The following is a 20,957-nucleotide window of genomic DNA, read 5'->3' on the forward strand; positions in this document are numbered from 1 at the left end:
AACTACATTGTCAAGAAATTCCAAGGAGTATTGACACATGTTTAACTAATTGGTTTCAAAATACTTTAGTGAAGAATATGTAGTCTGTACTAGGAGTTTTTATACTTGAAGTTAATTAATTGTATTATTTTTGACTATTGAAAATCTTCCATGCATATGAGCTCAGTGATTTATTTATCAAGCTTATTAATGTGGATAATATTCATATAACATTTCTTGGGTCACTGCTTTTTTTTTGCCATTTGACCACAGTAGTTATTTCAGTATTTTAAGACAAGGATTCATACAAACAAGAGCAGATGGGCTGCAACATTGAGAGTAATTTTAGTGTGTGACTATTTCCTCTCTTGCGCCCATAGATTTTCTTTTAATTCTCTTTCATAGGTTTATAAACTGATTTATGCATCTCGTCTAGTGGACTATGGTCTTGCTGCTCAGGCCTTACATTACTGTGAAGCAATTGGAATGGCACTTCTTGCCCAGAATCAGAATGCTTATCCTGTCCTCTTAGAGCAGGTTATCAAGGTGAGTGTCTGGTTAGGGGCCCCAATAAGAATTGTGTTTATCTCTTAAAATTATAATTCTTCATGTACTTGTAATATGCACTGGAATTTTACACTGCAGGGGATTTCAGATATAATTCATAATGCAGTTGTATACATTGTGGGTGTTTGTTTATTTATCAAATTCACATTTTCCTTTTTTGACTCTGGTCAGTTTACAGAGTTAGTTTTTGTTTGGTGCTGTGAAAAGAGTTGGGAGAGACTGTTTTTTTTAAAGTAACACATATCAATCTGCAATGTAGATTTCTTTGACTAATACATGAAAGATTAAAAGGGAGGGACATGATGCAAAATAAACTGTGTAAGATGTACTTACCACTGCGTAGAGCAGCTTCTTGGGGCTCTAATCAGGTCAAGATTGCAGTATATATTGCAGTATATAGAATAAAATAGAATTTTTTATTGGCCAAGTGTGATTGAACACACAAGGAATTTGTCTTGGTGCACATGCTCTCAGTGAACATAAAGGAAAAAGATATGTTTATCAAAGTACAACACTTAATGATAGTCCGGGTACAAATAAGCAATCAAATCATATTAGGAACCAGTCAATATAAATCGTAAGTATACAAGGAAGATGTTTACAGTCATATAGTCATTAGTTGGAAGAGATGATGATGATGATGATGATTATTATTATTAATTAGATTTGTATGCCGCCCCTCTCCGCAGATGGGTGATGGGAACGGTGAGAAGATTAATAGTAGTTCAGACTTATTAAATAATTTGACAGTGTTGAGCGAATTATTTGTTTAGCAGAGTATTTGGGAAAAAACTGTTCTTGTGTCTAGTTGTTCTAGTGTGCAGTGATCTATAGTATCATTTTAAGGGTAGGAGTTGAAACAGTTTGTGTCCAGGATGTGAGGTGTCTGTAAATATATGAGAAGAGTTATTATATTTCCCCCCAAAATAGTGTTTATGATAAAAATGATTGCTGCAGATTAGAAACTCATGCTGGTGCCAAAAGGTAGTTCTCTCCAATGCCAAATAGAAAAGGGGGGAATTTTATCTGTAATAGTAGCATAGATAGTAAAGCAATGGTTCTCAACCTTTTCTTCACCACGAGGTCCCTTTACCTTTCGTAGCCACAGACCATGGCCATGGACACCCCCAAACTTAACTCAAGATTGAAATAATAAAATTTCTTCATGCCTTTGCAGACCCCCTGTAATGGCATTATACCAACACCCCTCCACATCAGTCTGTGGATCACAGGTTGAGAACCACTGCACTAAACAATTTTCCTTTTCCTATTCATTAGAATTAGAACCCTGATTGCTATTTAAAACAGCAACAATAATTTCAAATAAAGTATTCCAGGTATAATTTTTTTTATTTTCCCCCCATATAAACCTTTTCAATACATTACAAAATACCTTCTATTTGTGTTACAATAAAAACAGTATCTCATTAGTTAGACATGTATAATCCCAAAAATAAATTTCCAATTCCAAATTATTTACTTTCAGTACATATCAAACTCCCAAGCCTCAACCTCTAGTTTTGTCATCTAGATCAGTGTTTCCCAACCTTTTTTGAGCCGCGGCACATTATTCACATTTACAAAATCGTGGGGAACATTGAGCGGGGGCGGGTGGGCGGGTGTGTGTTTGTAAAAAAAAGTTTGGACAAAAAATATCTCTCTTCCTCCCTTTCGCTCTATTTTTCTCTCTCCCTCTTTCTCTCTCTCTCTCCCTTCCCTCCTCTTTCTTTCCCCTCTCTCTCCATCCCTCTTTGTTTCTCCCTTCCTTCCTCTCTTTTTTGCCCTCCTTCCCTCTCTCTGTCTTTCCCTCACCCTCCTTCCCCCCTCTTTCTCTCTCTCTCTTGCTTTCTCTCTCTTGCTGTCTTTCTCTCTTTCTCTCTTCCCCTCTCTCTCCCTCTCTCTTTCTCTCTCTTGCTATCTCTCTTTCTCTCTCTTTTTTGCTTTCTCTCTTTCTCTCCCACCTCTCTCTCCCTCTCTCTTGCTATCTCTCTTTCTCTCTCTCTGTTTTGCTTTCTCTCTTTCTCTACTCCCTCTCTCTCCTTCTTTCTCTCCCCCCTCTCTCCCTCTCTCTTTCTCTCTCTCCCTCTCTTGCTATCTCTTTCTCTCTCTCCCCCCCTCTCTACCTCTCTTGCTATCTCTTTCTCTCCCCCTCTCTCCCTCTCTCCTTCTCTCTCTCCCTATCTTTCTCTCTCTTTCTCTCTCTTTCTATCCCCCCTCTCTTCCTCTCTCTACCTCTCTACCTCTCTTGCTATCTCTTTCTCTCCCCCTCTCTCCCTCTCTTTCTCTCTCTCCCTCTCTTGCTATATCTTTCTCTCTCTTTCTCTCCCCCCTCTCTTCCTCTCTCTTTCTCTCTCTCCCTCTCTTGCTTTCTCTTTCTCTCCCCCCTCTCCCTCTCTCTTTCTCCCAGTAGCCGTGGGGCGACGGCAGGGTGATCAGCTGTGAAGTGGAGCTCCAGAACGGAGGCACAGACGGCGGTGGCTAGACGCTGTACATTTCTGGCGTTGTGCTGGGCATGGATGTGGGGCTTGAGCCTCCGTCCTGGTCCAGCCAGCAGGCAAGTGCCAGCCACGCAATTCCAGCATTTCCAGCTGCCGCCGTCGGTGCCTCTGTTCCTCTGTTCCGTAGCTCCGCCTCACAGCTGATCACCCTGACGTCGCCCCACGGCTACTGGGAGAAAGAGAGAGGGAGGGGGGGAGAGAAAGAGAAAGCAAGAGAGGGGGAGAGAGAGAGGGACCAACCTGCCACCACCCCACGGCATGGCTCCTGCCCACTGCCGCTGCCGCCGCCATCACCCTCCCGCTGCGCGCCGCCCTCCCGCTGCCACTGCCCTCCCACCAAGCCCCAAAGCTCACCTGCTGACAGGGAAGCTCCAGCCGGGCGGGGTGCCGCAGCTGCTGGAAAACTTGGAAGGCGCAAAGAAGCAAGATCAGCTTCCGGTCTCACAACTTTTTTCTCTTCGCAAAAAGTTGCGAGACCAGAAGCTGAGCTTATTTCTTCGCGGCACACCTGACCATGTCTCGCGGCACACCAGTGTGCCGCGGCACACCGGTTGGGAAACACTGATCTAGATAACCAATTTTCTTCTAATTAAATTCAACATTAACTTCCTTTTGACAATGTTAACTCATTATGCTTATCATCTTGCAAATCTATATAAGCCATTGTGCCTTCTTCCATTTCTTATACATTTTCCTTTAAAAGCAAAAGCCCTTATATAACCTTCTCCTAATTAATAAAAATAAAGAAATATAAAAAAACAAATCCACATACCTACTATTAAATAAAAAAACAACTGTTACCAATCCAAGTTTACAAACCTTACTTTCTTATATATTTATATAACTTCTGACATTAAATCCAATTTCTATTATAAATTCATATATTCTATATTCTCTGTTAATATTCCCCAATTAATTATTATTCAACCAATTAGCAATTACTATTATTAACTTTTAAGCACCTTTTACATTTTCCAAATGTGTTTCAAATTCATCTTCATTGAATCATCACTTCCATACTATTGTTCATATCAAGATCAGCTTATTTCTTATATAGACATTCCATCAAGTTTCTCTATATATGTATTTCTAATACAATCTTATAAGTTAATACATCTATTACTACTTCAAAACAACATAAATTATATTCATAAAAATAAATGAAATAATATATATTTAACTTATTGAACGATCAATCACCCCTTTTCAAATTTACAGCAATCTTGCCAAATCTCAAAAATTTTCTTTCTTGTCTTTTTGTACCCCTCTAACTTCTTCTTTTCTCTTTTCTTCCCAGGTTGTGCAGTCTTTCCCAATTTTTTAATTTCCATTTTAATTTCGTTTTTACTCGGCCCACTAAAATGTATCAGATCACATCTATTCCATTTCCTATTAGTGCTTTTCTTACTATAACCATTAAACATGTGACCATCAACTCCCTCATTAATCAAGCCATTTTCCAATTGCTTTAAATTATCTAAATTATCAATCATATGTCCTTTAATCTGACCATTTTGAAATTGTCCAATGTATATCACTTTAATATTTAATATTTCCATCGCTTCCTGTATGCTGATCAATCTGATCATCATTCTTCTTTTCATCTCCACTGTTTCTTATATTTCCCTCCATGTTGTCACAATCATCTTGTTTTGAAATTCTTTAAAGATTTTTGACATTTTCAATTAAGGAGTTAGTGTTGTTTTTCATTTCCTCTCTCCATTCTTTAACGCTTGTGCATATTCACTACATAAATCTCTTATTTCTCGAAGTTCCATCTTTGTCCAGCTGCCCAATAGCAAATCTTTATACAGCCTCAAAGCATAAAAGGCTCAGAAGAAAAATCAAACTCTTTTTTTCTATTTTTTTCCCCCTTTCAAGGTCTCATAAAGTTCAGCAGAAAAGTATTCTTCCTCAGTTCTCAGCTCTTTTTATCAGTTATTATATAAACAGTTCAGCTAGCTCAATTGAATCAAGGTCACATCTGGCAGAGCATACATTCCAGCCACATGCTGCCTTTCTCTATCCTTCCAACTGTAGTCACCTCGGTTAAGAGCGGCAAGCTGCTCCCATTCTGCTGCTGGTGGAGGCTCTCGGACAACACCCGTGGGGTATGCCGACCCCAAAACAGTCACCAAACCAGGTCCCCTTCTTCCCCTCCCCTTCAGGGAGGTACTGGGCTGATTCAATAGAATCAGCACCCCAAACAGCAGGGGTTCAGCAATTCCTCTGCAGGAGCGAAAGGAATGCAGTGGCACCAAGGTGGATAACCACGCCCTCCCATTTTCATATAATAATTTCAAATAAAGTATGGATGCATTGGCAAAGTAAGAACTTTCCATTACATAAAAGGGACAAATATTTTCAGAAGCAAACTACCTATTTTCAGCTCCTCTTGAGTTAAACCATAATAGAGATAATTTATCAATATGTCCCAGTGTTCACAATAGTGTCTTTTTTGATTACAAGAATTTTTTTTGTACAACATGAACAAACCAAAGCATCTACTCTCTCAAACATCTAATTATCTTTTGTGAACCTACGGTATAGAATGGATGCATCTTTTGTATGCCGCCCCAACTCTTCTGAGAGGGGCGGCATACAAATCTAATAAAATATTATTATGTCAATACAACACAGCAAACGAAATCACTATGCTGGACTTTGTATTTCATCACCAGTCAGGCGCTTCCCAAGCACCTAGGACTGCGTGATATAGCGGCGAATTATGTTTGCCAATCCCAGTAAAGCGGCCTTTTGCAATTGACAGATGGAGATTTTGTCAATTCCAATGGTTTTCAAATGTCCGCTGAGGTCCTTTGGCACTGCGCCCAGCGTGCCAAGTACCACTGCGATCACTTTCACTGGCTTATGCCAGAATTATTATTATTATTATTATTATTATTATTATTATTATTATTATTATTATCTTTTGTAAAGTTAATGTAAAGGAGTCCTGTGGACTTTATGCTAGTCATAGTTGACTTTAAAGGGCACTGCTCATCTCCGTTTCTTGAAGCCATTGAGTCAGCGCAGTCCAAAGACATTTCCATGCTCATGTGGCAAGTGACATCATGCTATAGTGCAAGAATAGGTAGTCCTTGACTTACGACCACAACTGAGTTCAGAATTTATGTGGCTAAGTGAGAAATTTTCTGTAAATTTTGTCCATTTTTATGACCTTTCTTGCCACATTTGTTAAGTGAATCACTGCAGTTGTTAAATTAGTAACATTGTTGTTAAGCGAAATTGGCTCCCCCATTGACTTTGCTTGTCAGAAGGTTGCAAAAGATGATGATTGCATGACCCCAGGACATTCCAACAGTCATAAATATGAACCAGTTGTTAAGCATCTGAATGTAAACCATGTGACCATGGGGGATACTGCAATGGTCATAAGTGTGAAAAATGGTTGTCACTTTTTTCAGTAACTCTATTTTGGAAATCATTATTTCCCTTCCCCAAAACCTGTCAAATATATCATGCAAATAGTAAGAATGATTGTCAGTTCTTGAAATTTCAGAAAGACTGAATGGTTTTCCCCTTTTATCTATAACAACGAGATAACTCCAGGGATATTCACATCACAGTAGGCAGGTACAAGCTCATAAAAAAAAGGTTTTTTGACCATGATGCTCCCATGGCCTTGTTCCTTGTTTTGACCCCTCCCTACTAGAAACTGCTGCATTGTCCATTTTGATTATAGAAGCAAAGAAAGCAACTTGATTTCAATCTCTGTCTGAATGAACACCTGATTTTTGTCCACAATTCTTATCCAAGAAGATTGCATTTGATTACAGGTTTATTGTTTGAAACTCCTTTAGTTCAAATGTAATAGGCTCAAACAACTTTACCTGCTGTATTTTGAACTGATTTGCAGAGTCTTTAAGGGCAAATAATTTCAATAATCTATCCTAGAGGTTACCATGACATATGTCAAAATGGCCAAATAAATTACTGTTCAAAATAAGATGCTTCTCCAGTGAAACTACAAATGGGGGCTTAATATCTGTAGCTAAGATTATGTCAGTCCAGGGCAATGCTTCTGCCTTTCCCTAACATTGATTCAGCTATATACCAACTCAAGAAAAATGACTACTCTTAATTAAAATAGCACAGATTGCAAAAAGGTACTTTGCATATTTCAAATACAACAGTTACGAGTCAGACTGTTTTGTCTCATGTTTCATCTGATGAAATTTAAATTTAGCTTCATTTGTGTTTCATTCACATAAACCTATTTAATATGAAGGGCTGTAGGCCCTTCAATCTGAGAAGCATTTTTGACCTGTATCAGGAAATATCTCTCTCAAGAGGAGCAGCTGATATGATGAATAACCTGCTCATAGGAATCAGTTTTGGAGATAATGGTTGAAGTATGGTCTGGTATAGAGTAACATAGATATAGAGATAAGACTTCATTCATCTTCTGGTTCTGCATCTCAAAAGTAATCCAAAAGGTAAAAGAAACTTTGCGTTCAAGCTTCCTCTCCCCATTTTTACCTTTATAGGAGATGGGGGGAACAAATGAGCCGGAAGCATTTGCAATAGTACCCAATCAAAATGTGGTACTTAAGATCAACATCAGAGAGGAGCTTCTTTTTGGTGGGAAGGTTAATTGGGGATGTTTGTAAAGCACAGCTAAGTATTGCATTGGACAAGAAATGAACACTCAAACACCGAGCTGGATAATAAATGGGTCACTTTATTGAAAATTACAGAAAAATACCTGCAGGGGTTGCTAAATGGGGCGGAATTTCCTGAACACAACATACTTGGGCAACTAATGGGCGTAACTCCTTGCTTGGTAAGGGTGAGGCGTGTCCCGCCTGCACCCAAACATGTAAGCCATGCCCAGCATGTGGGAGGGCTCACCCCCATGACCCGGAACCGGAAATGACGTGGATGAGCCCCAAGAGTTCCCCCTTCACACCGCTCCAGCCGGTTAGGCAGCATGAGTTGTGTAACGGGGGAGCCCATCATCTTTCAAAAGATGCCCAAGGGAGAACACACAATTGCTACTGATACCCTTTCCACCCCATTTCTGCCATATAGTGACCAAATGTAAACATAGAATTGCAAAACCAAAACCTATTTACAAACAGATTCACCCCCCCAACCACTATATCATCTCACCCATCCAAGATGGAGAAGGTGAAAAAACAATCTGGAATATAATCTCGAGATTGCAAAAAAATTCCTACTCAGCCCCCTACTGGGTGACCCCTAAAAGACACCCTGGATTGAGTGGAGGGTGGGTGGGTGTCCGTCGAGGAAAAGAGCAGAGAAGTGAAGGGAAGCATGGTTGGAGAGCAGCCCTTGAAATAGGCTGGTAGCCACGGCTACGCTTCCTAGCAGTCTCTGCGAGCCAATTAAGAGCTACTGGGAAGTAGCTCCAGCTGAAAGGAGGTGCTTTTGTTCCTCCTCGCCTTCTGCAAATATCGGCCAGGTGTTAGTTTCCTGGCCTCTCAATTCTATGTCAATTCCAACAATATACACAATTGTACCCTGCCAATTGTGGTGAAAGTTATGTTGCTACTTAGACAAGAGCCAAGGGTCCTCCAAACGTTTGGCTTAGAGCAGTGGTTCTCAACCTTTCTAGTGCTGCAACCCCTTAATACAGTTCCTCATGTTGTGGTGACCCCTAGCCATAAGTCTAGTGCCAATTCTCCCAACAGAGCTTTAAGCTGATTGGCAGGAAGGTCAGAGGGACACCCCCACTGTAAATGTCTGATTGGTCGGATTGTAAAAATATGTTCCAAGGCACCAAAATAGAAGCTTTAGTTCCTAACACCATGAGAAATTTGTCTTTTCCCATGGTCTTAGGCGACCCCTGTGAAATGGTCGTTCGACCCCCAAAGAGGTCCTGACCCCCAGGTTGAGAACCACTGGCTTAGAGGGAGTTCAGGAGAACTGTGGTGAGTGCTTTTCTGTTTCATTGTTACTGTAGAGAACAAATTGCAAGTTTCCTCAGTTTGAGAGCACTGAGCATCTGGCTACTTCAGACATCTGTATCGCTCTATTCCTAAAAGCTAGCTGGCCTTCACAATAGTTGTCTCTCTTTATGAGGAAACCTTTCATAGAATAAGCTATTAGCCGTGTTTGCTTGGGATATGTCTGTGGCTGACACAACAGCTGTTGGTGGCTGTTTGTTGTTTGTTTTTGAGGGAAACTGGAGAGAAAGCCTACAATTTTCAGCCCACCTGAATTGCCTTCTGAGGCAAAGCCTCACCCTGCCTTTTGAGAGAACTAGTGTTGCCATTCAACAAATCATTGTACTGTATGTTTTTGAGAACTAATGCTGCCAGTATAACAAAACATTGTACTGTACTGTATATTTTTGAAATGAACAAATGAGGATTTTGGTGCAATGAACGCATTGGAGCACTCAAACAAACGTTCCAATCTAATTAATCTCATAAACAAACAAAGAAAGAAAGTGTTAATAGCCATTTTTGTAACAGTAAGCGTCATGCTACATTACTACAATTAATATTAAATTCAGGAGTACAAATGCAGCTCTCTGACTTTCCTGTTAGTATGACACATTTTCTTCCTTTGAATTGTTCAAGGTATAAATGATTGTTGTGCTGAACTCTGCTTCTTGTTCAGGAAAGGTCTTTATTCTGCACATGAGGGACAATGTTTTTGTACCCTTTTCAAAGAGATTATAAGATTTAAAACATTTTCAAAAAGAGAGTTGTAGAAATAAAATGATATTTTAAAAACAAAACAAAACCAGAAAGAGATGTTGCAGGAGTTGGCTGAGAGGGTGGTTCATTTTGAATTTGTTTACTCTAAAAATGCCCAGTGTATTTGCTTGTGGCATGCACCCTAGGCTTTTATCTCCCATACAGCTGCCTGCTTACTATTTCAGAATTAGAACTATATTGAACCTGCAAGAAGGAAGGAAGGAGGCTGTAAGGTGCTCCTACAGGCACTGTGATCCAGCAGAGCAAGGGAAAAAAGTTATTTACCACTTCCAGCAGATAAGGAACCAAGGGGAACTCCTCTCCCCTCCCTGTAGACTTTCTAAACCAGTTCTTATCTCTCCCTTTATTCCATTCTGTGAAAATTTTATATAACACATAGGAAAAAATCGAAGGGGAATAAACCACTAGGCACAATCCTAATGCAAATAGATCTTAGATGAGATGAGTGCAAAGGGTGCTGCTGTGACAAGAACGTCAGACACCAGCATGAAAAATCCAGATGTTGGGGAGGGAAATCCATCCAGCAACATAATATCTCAGAATTATTTTAAAAGAAGATAGCAACAATCTCTTTTTCCTCTGGTGAGATATAAATTGAAAAACAGGGCAGAAGAGAAAGATGCTTTTAGGAACAGTAAAGGAGATGGTGGGAGATTCATCTTCAGTATGCAATCTTATTAAACTGAGAATCGAGGAAGCTGTTTTCAGGCAATTTAAATTAATTTGTGCAAAAGATACATTTTAAGGCATACTGTGACAAAGCAACATGGCTGAGCACTCTTTGGAAATGTGAATGATGCCAATATATTAAGATCTGCTTCCCTCACTAATTAGAACGTATGATTCCTTGCAAAGGAAAAAAAACAGAAGGTGAAAACATTGTTCATTTTTATTAGCAAAGCTTGATATTAATTTCAGATTATACTAAAAGCAAAATGAGCTAGCACATTCTTCTTTAGACAAGGTTTAAGGACAAATAGGGCAACCTGTAGTAGAAGTAATAATTCTAGGAGTATCAGTTATTTATAAAAATAACAAAGATTGGGTATAAATAAATACATATACTTGTAATCCCTGAATCCTTTTGTATGTCTGGCAACTAAGGCACAGTTTCTTGCAATATTTCTTGCAAAGCAAATGAAAACAGAAGTTTAAGCCCTAAATTTATCTATCATTAAAGCCCTCAATGATTCCCCCACCCACCCAGTCCTGCCTGCCTGTATAATGTGATATTATTCACTTCAGATTCTTAAAATGTTGCTCCTGGCTTAAGATCATATTCCAGTTCTGTTATAAAATAACCCAAGTTGCAACTTAGCTGAATTTAATATGTTCTTACAGCTGCAACCTGGATTGTTTTCTAACAGACCCTCATGGTTTCTTATGAAAGATGAGTTGGAAAATATTAAATTTAGCCCTCCAAAAAACAGAACCTTACAATAAACACATCCAAACAAACTCAATCACATACAAAGAGATGCTCTTATAAAGGATCCATAAAAGCTGGACTTTGTTAGTCATTTTGTGTTTCCTTCCCTTTATTGGATCATCAGAGTCTTAAAAGGTTTTAATAGAATACAATCTTTGGTTTTATAGTATCAGAAAAAATAGTTCTACTGAAGTTCTACTGAAAAATAGTTCTACTGAAGGCAATGTAATGTCTATAGAGTGAAAGATTATTGCTAGATTCTCCTCTGCCCATAATTTATTTGCTTCATTAAAAAAATATTTGTCATGCAACTTAAAAAGTCTCTAATAGCTTGGTGACTAATTCTTCTCTTTCTAATGGACAGCTGGCAGACCGATTAAAGTTCTCTGACCCACGACTCCTGGAGAAGGCAGAGTATGAGATAGATTTAGAACCAGATTGGCTCATTGAACTCAGAGGCCGTTATCAACAGTGGGAGGTAAGAATTATGAGATGGTGTGCTCTTGCAGATGGATTGATTTGTTATTTTGTGACTCTGGTACTAAGATTGAATTGAATGATGTGGCATCAACATGTTACTGGAATCAGTAGTGGACTGCTGTCAGTTCAGTTCAGACCAGTTCTGGTGAAGCGTTGTTGTTGTTGTTGTTGTTGTTGTTGTTGTTGTTATTATTATTATTATTATTATTATTATTATTATTATTTAGATTTGGATGCCGCCCCTCTCCGAGGACTCGGAACGGCTCACAACAAGCAATACAAAATACAATCCAATATTAAAAACAGTTTTAAAACCCTTATTAAAGACAACCATGCAACCCAAACAAACCATACATAAACGAAACAGCCAAGGGATATATCAATTTCCCCATGCCTGGCGACATAGGTGGGTTTTCAGGAGTAAAACCCAGGTAGTTGCAGATGGTGCAGATTTTTAAATGTCTGAGCTTTTCTGCTGCTGCTAGTAAGTTGGTTAGTTTCACTTGAGAAAATTTGATGATCTCTTAGGTACCCAAGGGATCCACAAGACAGGGGTATAGGCATAACTTTCTGCATTTTCTTTCATCATCTTTCAGTGCAAATTGGGTGCTCTGGAGTGGAGCTCCATTTTCACTACCCCACTGCATTCCCCCCCATCCGGGCAGTAGCCCACCCCTGATTCCTGGTATGTACACCACTCTTTGATACTGACAAACCTAGAATATTTAGATTTAAGATGGCTGCATAAGAAAATGGATACGTTTGAAGATTGCAGAAATGAAACTAGGAGAGAAGCAACTTAGAAGTAAGGAGCAATCTCCTGACAGTTAGAACAATTAACCAGTGGAACAGCTTGCTTCCAGAAGTTATGAATGCTCCAACACTGGGTTTTAAAGAAGAAATTGGATAACCAAAAGATCTCCAAGGTCCCTTCTAACTCTGTTGTTGTTGTTGTTGTTGTTAGACTGTTTAGTTCTAGGCATTGTGAACTTTATTATTTGCTTATTTATTTGTTCAATTTATATACCCACCCATCTCATATTCAATATGTGACTCTGGGTAGCTCACATCCTTTCCAAGGCGGTACTGCAACTGTTTTAATGTTAATAAGGTATATGCAAATTGAAGAAGCTAGGAGCTATTCAAGAGCAAGATTATTAAAGAGGCTGGTAGAAGTTTGCTAAAAAGCATGGCCATCCAAACAAATCTACAAAGTGGGGTATATTTTTTTTTGCTTGGCTAAGTCTTCCAGCAATCTTTTCTGGTCCCAAGAACTGAGGCCAAACTATTCATATCTTACTTTTAATAAAGGGGGTTGAAAATAGAATTCTGGAAAGATTTAAAAGTAGTTTTGGAGGGTTCATCTCTTAAACTCTTTCTTCTCAAACTTTCATAATCAATCCTGGAGAAAATCCCCTTTATAGCCTCTATAACGGCATAAGTATAAGCTTGATGCATCTCTAAAAGTTGTCCATTCTTGTTATAGGCAAAGTTGGCCACTCTTTTCCCCATCCTGTTACAGAAGGAAAGTAGACAAAAAGTCTGGTCTGACAAACTTTAGTCCACAGCCACAAGAATTTACAGTAATTAAACTGATGAGTTTTAGAAGTACTTGTGGGAAGGGACACACATAGGGGTCATTTAGAATGTCATGCTAAAATTGCTGAATGTTACAAGTATAGATAAAGAGGTCACAGCTGCATTCTAAAGTGAGAATACATGCAAAATATAATGAGGATTTTTTTAAAAGAACCAGTTGCAAGCTTGATGATTCTGCCAAATCATGAGAAGTGTCTTGGAGACCAACAGCTGTGCAGTATGTTGAAAACTGATATAAAAACTAAAGAAAATGGGTTTTCAGAAGTTGTCTAAAAAGCTTCCAGAATGCATTGTCTCAAACTGACTTCAAAATCTTTAGCAGCAAGAAATTAGGATTCCTAGTTAGTAACCAGCACAGGGGCAAAGAATGTAAATGGACAAATAAGCATCTGTTGAAATAGACGTAGTATGTTTAGGAGGAAAAACAACATAGAGTCTTGCAAGGAAAAAGAAACCATAAGGATGCTTTTAATAAACTATGGCTTAAAGCAGAGGTTTTCAAATTTGGCAACTTTAAGACTATGCTGCCTGGAGAATTCTGGCAACTTTAAGACTATGCTGCCTGGAGAATTCTGGCAGTCTTAAAGTTGCCAGGTTTGGGGACTCCTGGCTTAAAGAAAGAGTTCTTTTCTAGGCAGTTCATCTGCCCAAAATGATAGAGTTGTTGCCAAACTAAAAGCAGAATAGGAAAAGGGGGTTCAGTGTGGAGTAGTTAAATGAGTGTAGCAAACTAATGCACACCAAAAAGACTGGCAGAGTTTGCATGTACTTAGGCAGGGGTTAAATGGGTTTGCTCATGCCTATCGGTCATTGGACAACTGTTGCAAAGGGAGCGCGATACTTCTTCCACCTATCTGGAAGCCCCCATTTGGGTTCTCTTACCCTCTGTGCATGTGCAAAGCATTCTGTGCATGCACAGAGGGTAAAAGAACTCAAATGGTGGCGTCCGGGTGAGTGGACAGAGCCTCGTGCTCCTTTTACAACTGGCTCTCTGACAACTAATAGGCACCAGCAAACCAGGAGCATTTCACCCCTGTACTTAGGGCTTAAAAAAGCTGTACAAAGTCATAAAGAGAGAGAAAAACACATCCTTCTCAATAGAAACAGCATTCTTCCATGATTTGCAACAGCCTGCCAGTAGATTATGCTCATCTTTGGTTGAATTATATCATTTGGTAGAATTTTCTTTAAAGGACAAACAGGAATTTTGGGTTGCTACAATGGAAAACATCTACGGCATTTGGAAGTTATTTTGATTTTCAAGAATGGCAACTTAATCTAAAAGCCTAAGTCAATAGACTTGACTGAGATTGCCCAAATGTTTAGGTCCTGTAAAAGCTGCAATTTTCAAATAGAACACACATATTGTAAATACCTCTGATGCTTGGAAGAGTTTATCTATCTGGGACACTGCAGACAAGAATATGAAATGAGCCCACATCCAAATAAAGTGGAAGCTATTTTAAGAATAATTTCCTCTAATTAATAGAACTAGATTGGGGGCATGGTGCAGTATTTTAAAAAAATTCTACATTTGTTGGAAGATTTAATCAAACTAACTTTAAATATACTGCTCAAAATATACCATTTGACAGTTGGAACAGATGCAAGATAAAGACGTGTCAAGCATCTCTTAACTGAAATGCTATTGTTGGTATTCTAGAATAGAATAGAATAGAATAGAATAGAATTTTATTGGTCAAAGACAAGGAATTTGTCCTTGGTGCACATGCTGTCAGTGTACATAAAATAAAATATAAGTTCATCAAGAATCATAAGGTATAACACTTAATGATAGTCCGGGTACAAATAAGCAATCAAATAAATTTAGGAACCAGTCAATATAAATTGTAAGGATACAAGCAACAAAATTACAGTCCTACAGTCATTAATGGGAGGAGATGGGCGATGGGAACAATGAGAAGATTAATAGTAGTGCAGACTTAGTAAATTGTTTGACATTGTTGAGGGAGTTTATTTATTTATTTATTAGATTTGTATGCCACCCATCTCCGTAGACTCGGGGCGGCTAACAACAACAATAAAACAGCATATGACAAATCTAATATTTAAAATAATTAAAAAACCCTTATTAAAAACCAAACATACACACAAACATACCATGCATAAATTGTATAGGCCTAGGGGGAAAGGAATATCTCAATTCCCCCATGCCTGATGACAGAGGTGGGTTTTAAGGAGCTTACGAAAGGCGAGGAGGGTGGGGGCAATTCTAATCTCTGGGGGGAACTGGTTCCAGAGGGTCGGGGCCGCCACAGAGAAGGCTCTTCCCCTGGGTCCCGCCAAACGACATTGTTTAGTCGACGGGACCCGGAGAAGGCCAACTCTGTGGGACCTAACTGGTTGCTGGGATTTGTGCAGCATAAGGCGGTCCCAGAGATATTCTGGTCCGATGCAATGAAGGGCTTTACAGGTCATAACCAACACTTTGAATTTGTTTAGCAGAATGATGGCACTGGGGAAAAAACTGTTCTTGTGTCTAGTTGTTCTGGTGTGCAGTGCTCTATAGCATCGTTTTGAGGGTAGGAGTTGAAACAATTTATGTCCAGGATGTGAGGTGTCTGTAAATATTTTCACAGCCATTTTTTTGACTTGATTCTACAATGTCAACAAGCATCCTATTATTATAATGTCCAACAACAGCAGCTCTGAAATAGGAGGAGGAGGAATACTCCAAAAACTCAAAGGGGAACTGAATATATAGTGACAGATACTTTATTTTGGCATCTGCTGTAATTTGTGATTCGGATTTACTGAAACTTTCAGAAGAATTGATGATTGCTTTTAGATTCTTTTATTTGTTAATGTACAGAATCTGGATCACTGATTGCAATAAAGAATGTAGATATGCATCTGTGCATGCAATATTTTGAATTGTTTGAAAAAAATAACTTTGCACATAATAGAGCTGCCCTCACTATTTATATACCTAGTGGGGAAAATGTGGTATAAGCTGAAAAATGAATTTCTAATAGATATACACACCGTCATGTACTTATAATATATAATATAAATATGGCATTGGTTTCCCAGGATCTCAAAGGTGCATCAAGTTAGATGATCAAAAAAAAGAGGTCAGAACAAGCCATGCAGGAAACAATACCCTATTTATTTTACATAAGTAAAGTAAATAAGTAAAATAAAACAAGCAATTAATAAGTAATTTACTTGTTTATTTTATTGGTTAATAGGATTTCTAAACTGCCTTGCCCAAGAGGTGGTAGATGAAGTGACATCAGATTAATTTTAAAAAGCAGCAATCTTTTTATGTTCAAGAATTTCCAGAAACATGGTCAAACTGGATAAGTTTGCTAGCAGCCCCAAACTCAGAATTTGAATTAAATATCAAAGGATATAAATGTTCAACCTTTATTGTCAGATTCAGGTTCCTTAAAGCCATACAAGTAAAAATTCCTTTATGTAGCTAGAAATAGCAACCATGTATGGAGTAGCTAATACCCATAAATGGGTAGAATAATCCCCCAGTTCTATTTAGTGTTGTTTCTTACCTCAGAGGTAGGAAATTAAAATTATTAATGTTGTGTGTCTATTCTCTGGTGCAGCGTGTTTTTTATTTATTTATTTTTTATTTTCCAATGACATTTTAATATTTTCTTTGCATTTAATATTTTAACCTATATTAGTCACTGTGAGTTGCTTGGCAAGCAGGCAGTCATATACCTAAAATGAATAAGTAACTAAATAAACAAATAGATATGGTAAATATGTTATTCTGACTTGTTGAAATTGAGGGTTTTATACTAGAGATTTCTGTTTTGTATTTGCTTACCTGGTGCCCCAGAGCTTATAGACCATTATCAGGATTTGGATTTTATGTGTGTTTTCTCCCATATCTGATTTAAGGATCAAAGAGGGTTTCCCAACACCACATTCGCCCAGCCAGAGGTTTTCAGAGGCAATGGATCAATATCAGGTAAAGGAACAAAATAACAAATTGTGGCAGGTGTACCAGGAGGTGTATTCTAAAATGTATCCGATTAAACCAAACCAAAGTCTTTCAAGTTTCATTTGAAACGTTTGAGAACTGAGTTGGTTTCAAGTATACATGCCTCTTGGAAAAGGGGATTTAGATTGAAAGTCTGCAGTTGTAATTGCATATGTATTTGCCTAGGAATGTATCTTATTGAATCAGTAAACCCTAATGCTACCATTGAGAGCTGGAAGGAAACAGAGAAATTCACAAGACTATATTTTTCTCCTAACTGTAGTCATACAGTGACTGTTATAAAGCCTTCTAAAAACAGTTTTTGGCTATGGCTTTTTTGGGGTGGGGTGGTGGAGGGGCAGGGGAGATTAGGAGAATTGTAGTCTAATGCATGGCAGTATAAAGAAGGTTGCTTCTAAATAGAATGAATTTGCTTTTTGGAATCTGATTCTGTTCTCCCACTCTTTTTTAAATTTCACAAATCTTTCAGAGAGCTGTTTTCTTGTTTTAATATATCTATCAGTTTTGCATAGAAGCCCTCTACCTGAGAATTATTGGTAGAAGAGATAAGGCTATTTGTAGTCTGATCTTATACATGCTTTCTAGAAATTTAAACCTTTCAAAGGTTATGGTTACAAATTATAGTTACTAGGCCAATTGTCAGGTCGAAACCATTTTATTGGATGCTATTTAGAACCGTGACATAAATCTTCTTTTAAATTAACCCATTTAAGAGTGTCACTTTTTTTTTTTTACCTTAATAAGATAATTAGTTTCTCGCCTCTTTTTCTGATCTATCAATTGGGAATAATTTTAATATTCAAACTTGTATTATCAGGTTTGGCTCCTAATTCTGAGTTTGCACAAGCTGAGGTATGCTGGGAGAATCTAGAGCATCATCCTTGTAGACACCCGCCACCTATTAATTCAACTGGGCATCAGTCAGATGTGGATCAACAGCTGCATATCTATTCTGGACATGGACAGTTGTCTTCAAAGAAGACAGTTTCTAGTTTAGAGGCTTGTTCAGAAGAAAATGACCAAAATTCCATTTTGTCTCCAGGAAGTCTTTCAAATTATCTTTCCTCGCATCTGAAACAGCCATCAGGTAAAGATGTCAGTTGACTTTAATAATGGGGGACTATTGGCCCACCCTTACTGCTTGTTCCTATTGCAACTTATTCTCCTCTAGTGGAGTGCAAAGACTTTAGGGGTAGAGACTGAATAAATTACTGAGGGAAACAAATATATTTAATCTAGAAAAATACATTTATTTATTTATTTATTTATTTATTTACTTACTTACTTACTTACTTACTTACTTACTTACTTACTTACTTACTTACTTACTTACTTATTTACTTACTGTTCTGCCGGGCTCTATGGTATGAGTTTCCCGAAAATTCAAGGGTATAAATTTCAGACACACACACACCTGAAAGTTCAAAAACAATGTTCTTTATCCCAAAAATTCAAAAGAAACAAAGCATCCTTTTTGTATTGCAAAGAGCACTCTTCCCAAAACAACCTGGTAGTCTGTACAATCCCCTTAATCAGTCCTTAAGTACTTAGCTAGCAGCTGTGAAGAAACGTCACAGCCCTCCTTCTCCCATGAAGTTAAACACACACGCTTTGCTCTGCTTTGGCTTCAAAGTCATGAAAAATCAACAAAGTCCGGAAACAGCAAGGCACGGTCCTGAAGAACAACAATCAGATAATCTTCCACAACAGCCCAAGCCAGAACGCTGCTATTTATACCATCAGCTCTAATTACTGGAGCCCCACCCAAACACAGGCGGCCTCTCTTATCTCCTGTAATATTTCCTCAATTGGTCTCTTCTATGCATAAGTCTGCGCCTGTGTGGGTCTAACACTTCCTCATCCAAATCAACCGAAGATAATGGAGATTGGCTTCCTGGGCTGTGTGCCAAGCCCCCCTCTTCCAAGTCACCCCCACCTTCTTCTTCGTCCGAGGAAACTGTACTCCCTGACTCTGTCGACAATAAAACAGGCCTATGACATGTTGATGTTTCCCCTGCATCCAACCTCCACATTCCTTGGGGCAGGAGCTGGGCCAGAGCCAACCACAACACTTACTTACTTACTTACTTATTTATTTTGTCCAATGCACAATAATACACAATGAAGGTTATAGAGGATATTACTCGAGTAAAATATATTAGAGAAAGAATAGAAGTGAAAATATAGGAACAGAATATATCAATAAGAATATTATGAGAGTAGTATAATAAGAATAGAATAGAAGAATAATAGATACGATATATGAGATATAGGAGAGACAATAGGACAGGGGACGGGAGGCATGCTAGTGCAGTTATGCATGCCCCTTACTGACCTCTTAGGAATCTGGAGAGGGTAACTGTGGATAGTCTAAGGGTAAAATGTTGTGGGTTAGGGGAAGATACTATGGAGTCTGGTAATGAGTTCCACACTTTGACAACTCGATTACTAAAGTCATATTTTTTACAGTCCAATTTGGAGCGGTTAATATTAAGCTTGTATCAGTTGTGTGCTCTTGTGTTGTTGTGGTTGAAGCTGAAGTAGTCGTTGACAGGCAGGACGTTGCAGCATGTGATCTTGTGGGCAATACTTAGATCATTTTTAAGGCGTGTAGTTATAAGCTTTCTAGACCCAGGATTGTAAGTCTAGTTTTGTATGGCATTCTGTTTCAGGTGGAGGAGTGAAGAGCTCTTCTGGTGAAGTATCTTTGGACATTTTCAAGGGTGTTAATGTCTGAGATATGGTATGGGTTCCAAACAGATGAGCTGTGTTCTAGTATGGGTCTGGTGAAAGTTTTGTAAGCTCTGGTAAGTAGTGTGAGATTGCCAGAGCAGAAGCTACGTAGGATTAAATTAACAACTCTTGAAGCATTCTTGGCGATGTTGTTGCAGTGGACTTTAGCGCTTAGGTCTTTTGCTATTAGTACTCCGAGGTCCTTATCTGATTGGGAGTTATCTATGATAATTTGCTTATTCAGTTTGTACTTGTAGTTCTGATTCTTTTTGCCGATGTGTAGGACAGAGCATTTGCTGGTTGAGATTATGAGTTGCTATGTGTTAGACCAGTCAGAAACAAAGTCTAGGTCTTTTTGGAGAGTAGTCGGTGGTGTTGAAAAGTTTAACATTATCTGCAAAGAGAACACAGTTGCTTGTGATGAGATTGCAAAGGTCATTGATGTAGAGAATGAAGAGCGTTGGTCGCAGAACGCTATCTTGGGGGACACCGCTTTTAACAGGGGCAGGGGTATATGTGGTGTTTCCTATTTTACCCACTTGTTGTCTGTTTGATAGGAATGCTGTAATCCAGCAGTGGAGGGATCCTGAGATGCCATAGGATTTGAGTTTTAGGAGTAGTTTGTCATGGACCACTGAATCAAAGGCTTTATAGATTGCATCTATAGATTTTCCTTGATCAAGATGAGTTGTCCATATATTTTTGCAATGGAGGAGCTGTAGGTTGCAGGATAGTTTTTTTCTGAATCCAAATTGTTTGTTAGAGAGCAGATTATTAGTTTCAAGGTGGAGAGTAATTGATTGGTTTATAATTGATGCCATGACTTTGCAAGGGACGCAGCATAATGATATTGGTCTGTAGTTATCTACAAGAGAGGGGGGTCTCCTTTTTTGAAGATGGTGATGACCATTGCTTTCGACCATAGCTTAGGAAGTGTGCTGGTGCTGAAGGATTTTTCAAAAATTATGCTC

General features: G+C 38.6%; 1 protein-coding gene across 2 annotated transcripts in view; it reads left to right on the top strand.

The window, feature by feature from the left end:
• SEC16B (SEC16 homolog B, endoplasmic reticulum export factor) overlaps positions 1–20,957 on the top strand; it is an 83,500-nt gene that overhangs the window by 38,985 nt on the left and 23,558 nt on the right. For both annotated transcript variants that reach the window (XM_070746678.1, XM_070746677.1), the window contains exons 16-19: positions 385–525; positions 11,551–11,664; positions 17,151–17,220; positions 18,071–18,340. In XM_070746678.1, the coding sequence (XP_070602779.1) occupies positions 385–525; positions 11,551–11,664; positions 17,151–17,220; positions 18,071–18,340 (595 nt within the window). The remainder of the gene's footprint in view (positions 1–384; positions 526–11,550; positions 11,665–17,150; positions 17,221–18,070; positions 18,341–20,957) is intronic.

This window comes from Erythrolamprus reginae, chromosome 3, assembly GCF_031021105.1.
Source record: "Erythrolamprus reginae isolate rEryReg1 chromosome 3, rEryReg1.hap1, whole genome shotgun sequence".
Classification (NCBI taxonomy): Eukaryota; Metazoa; Chordata; class Lepidosauria; order Squamata; family Dipsadidae; genus Erythrolamprus; species Erythrolamprus reginae.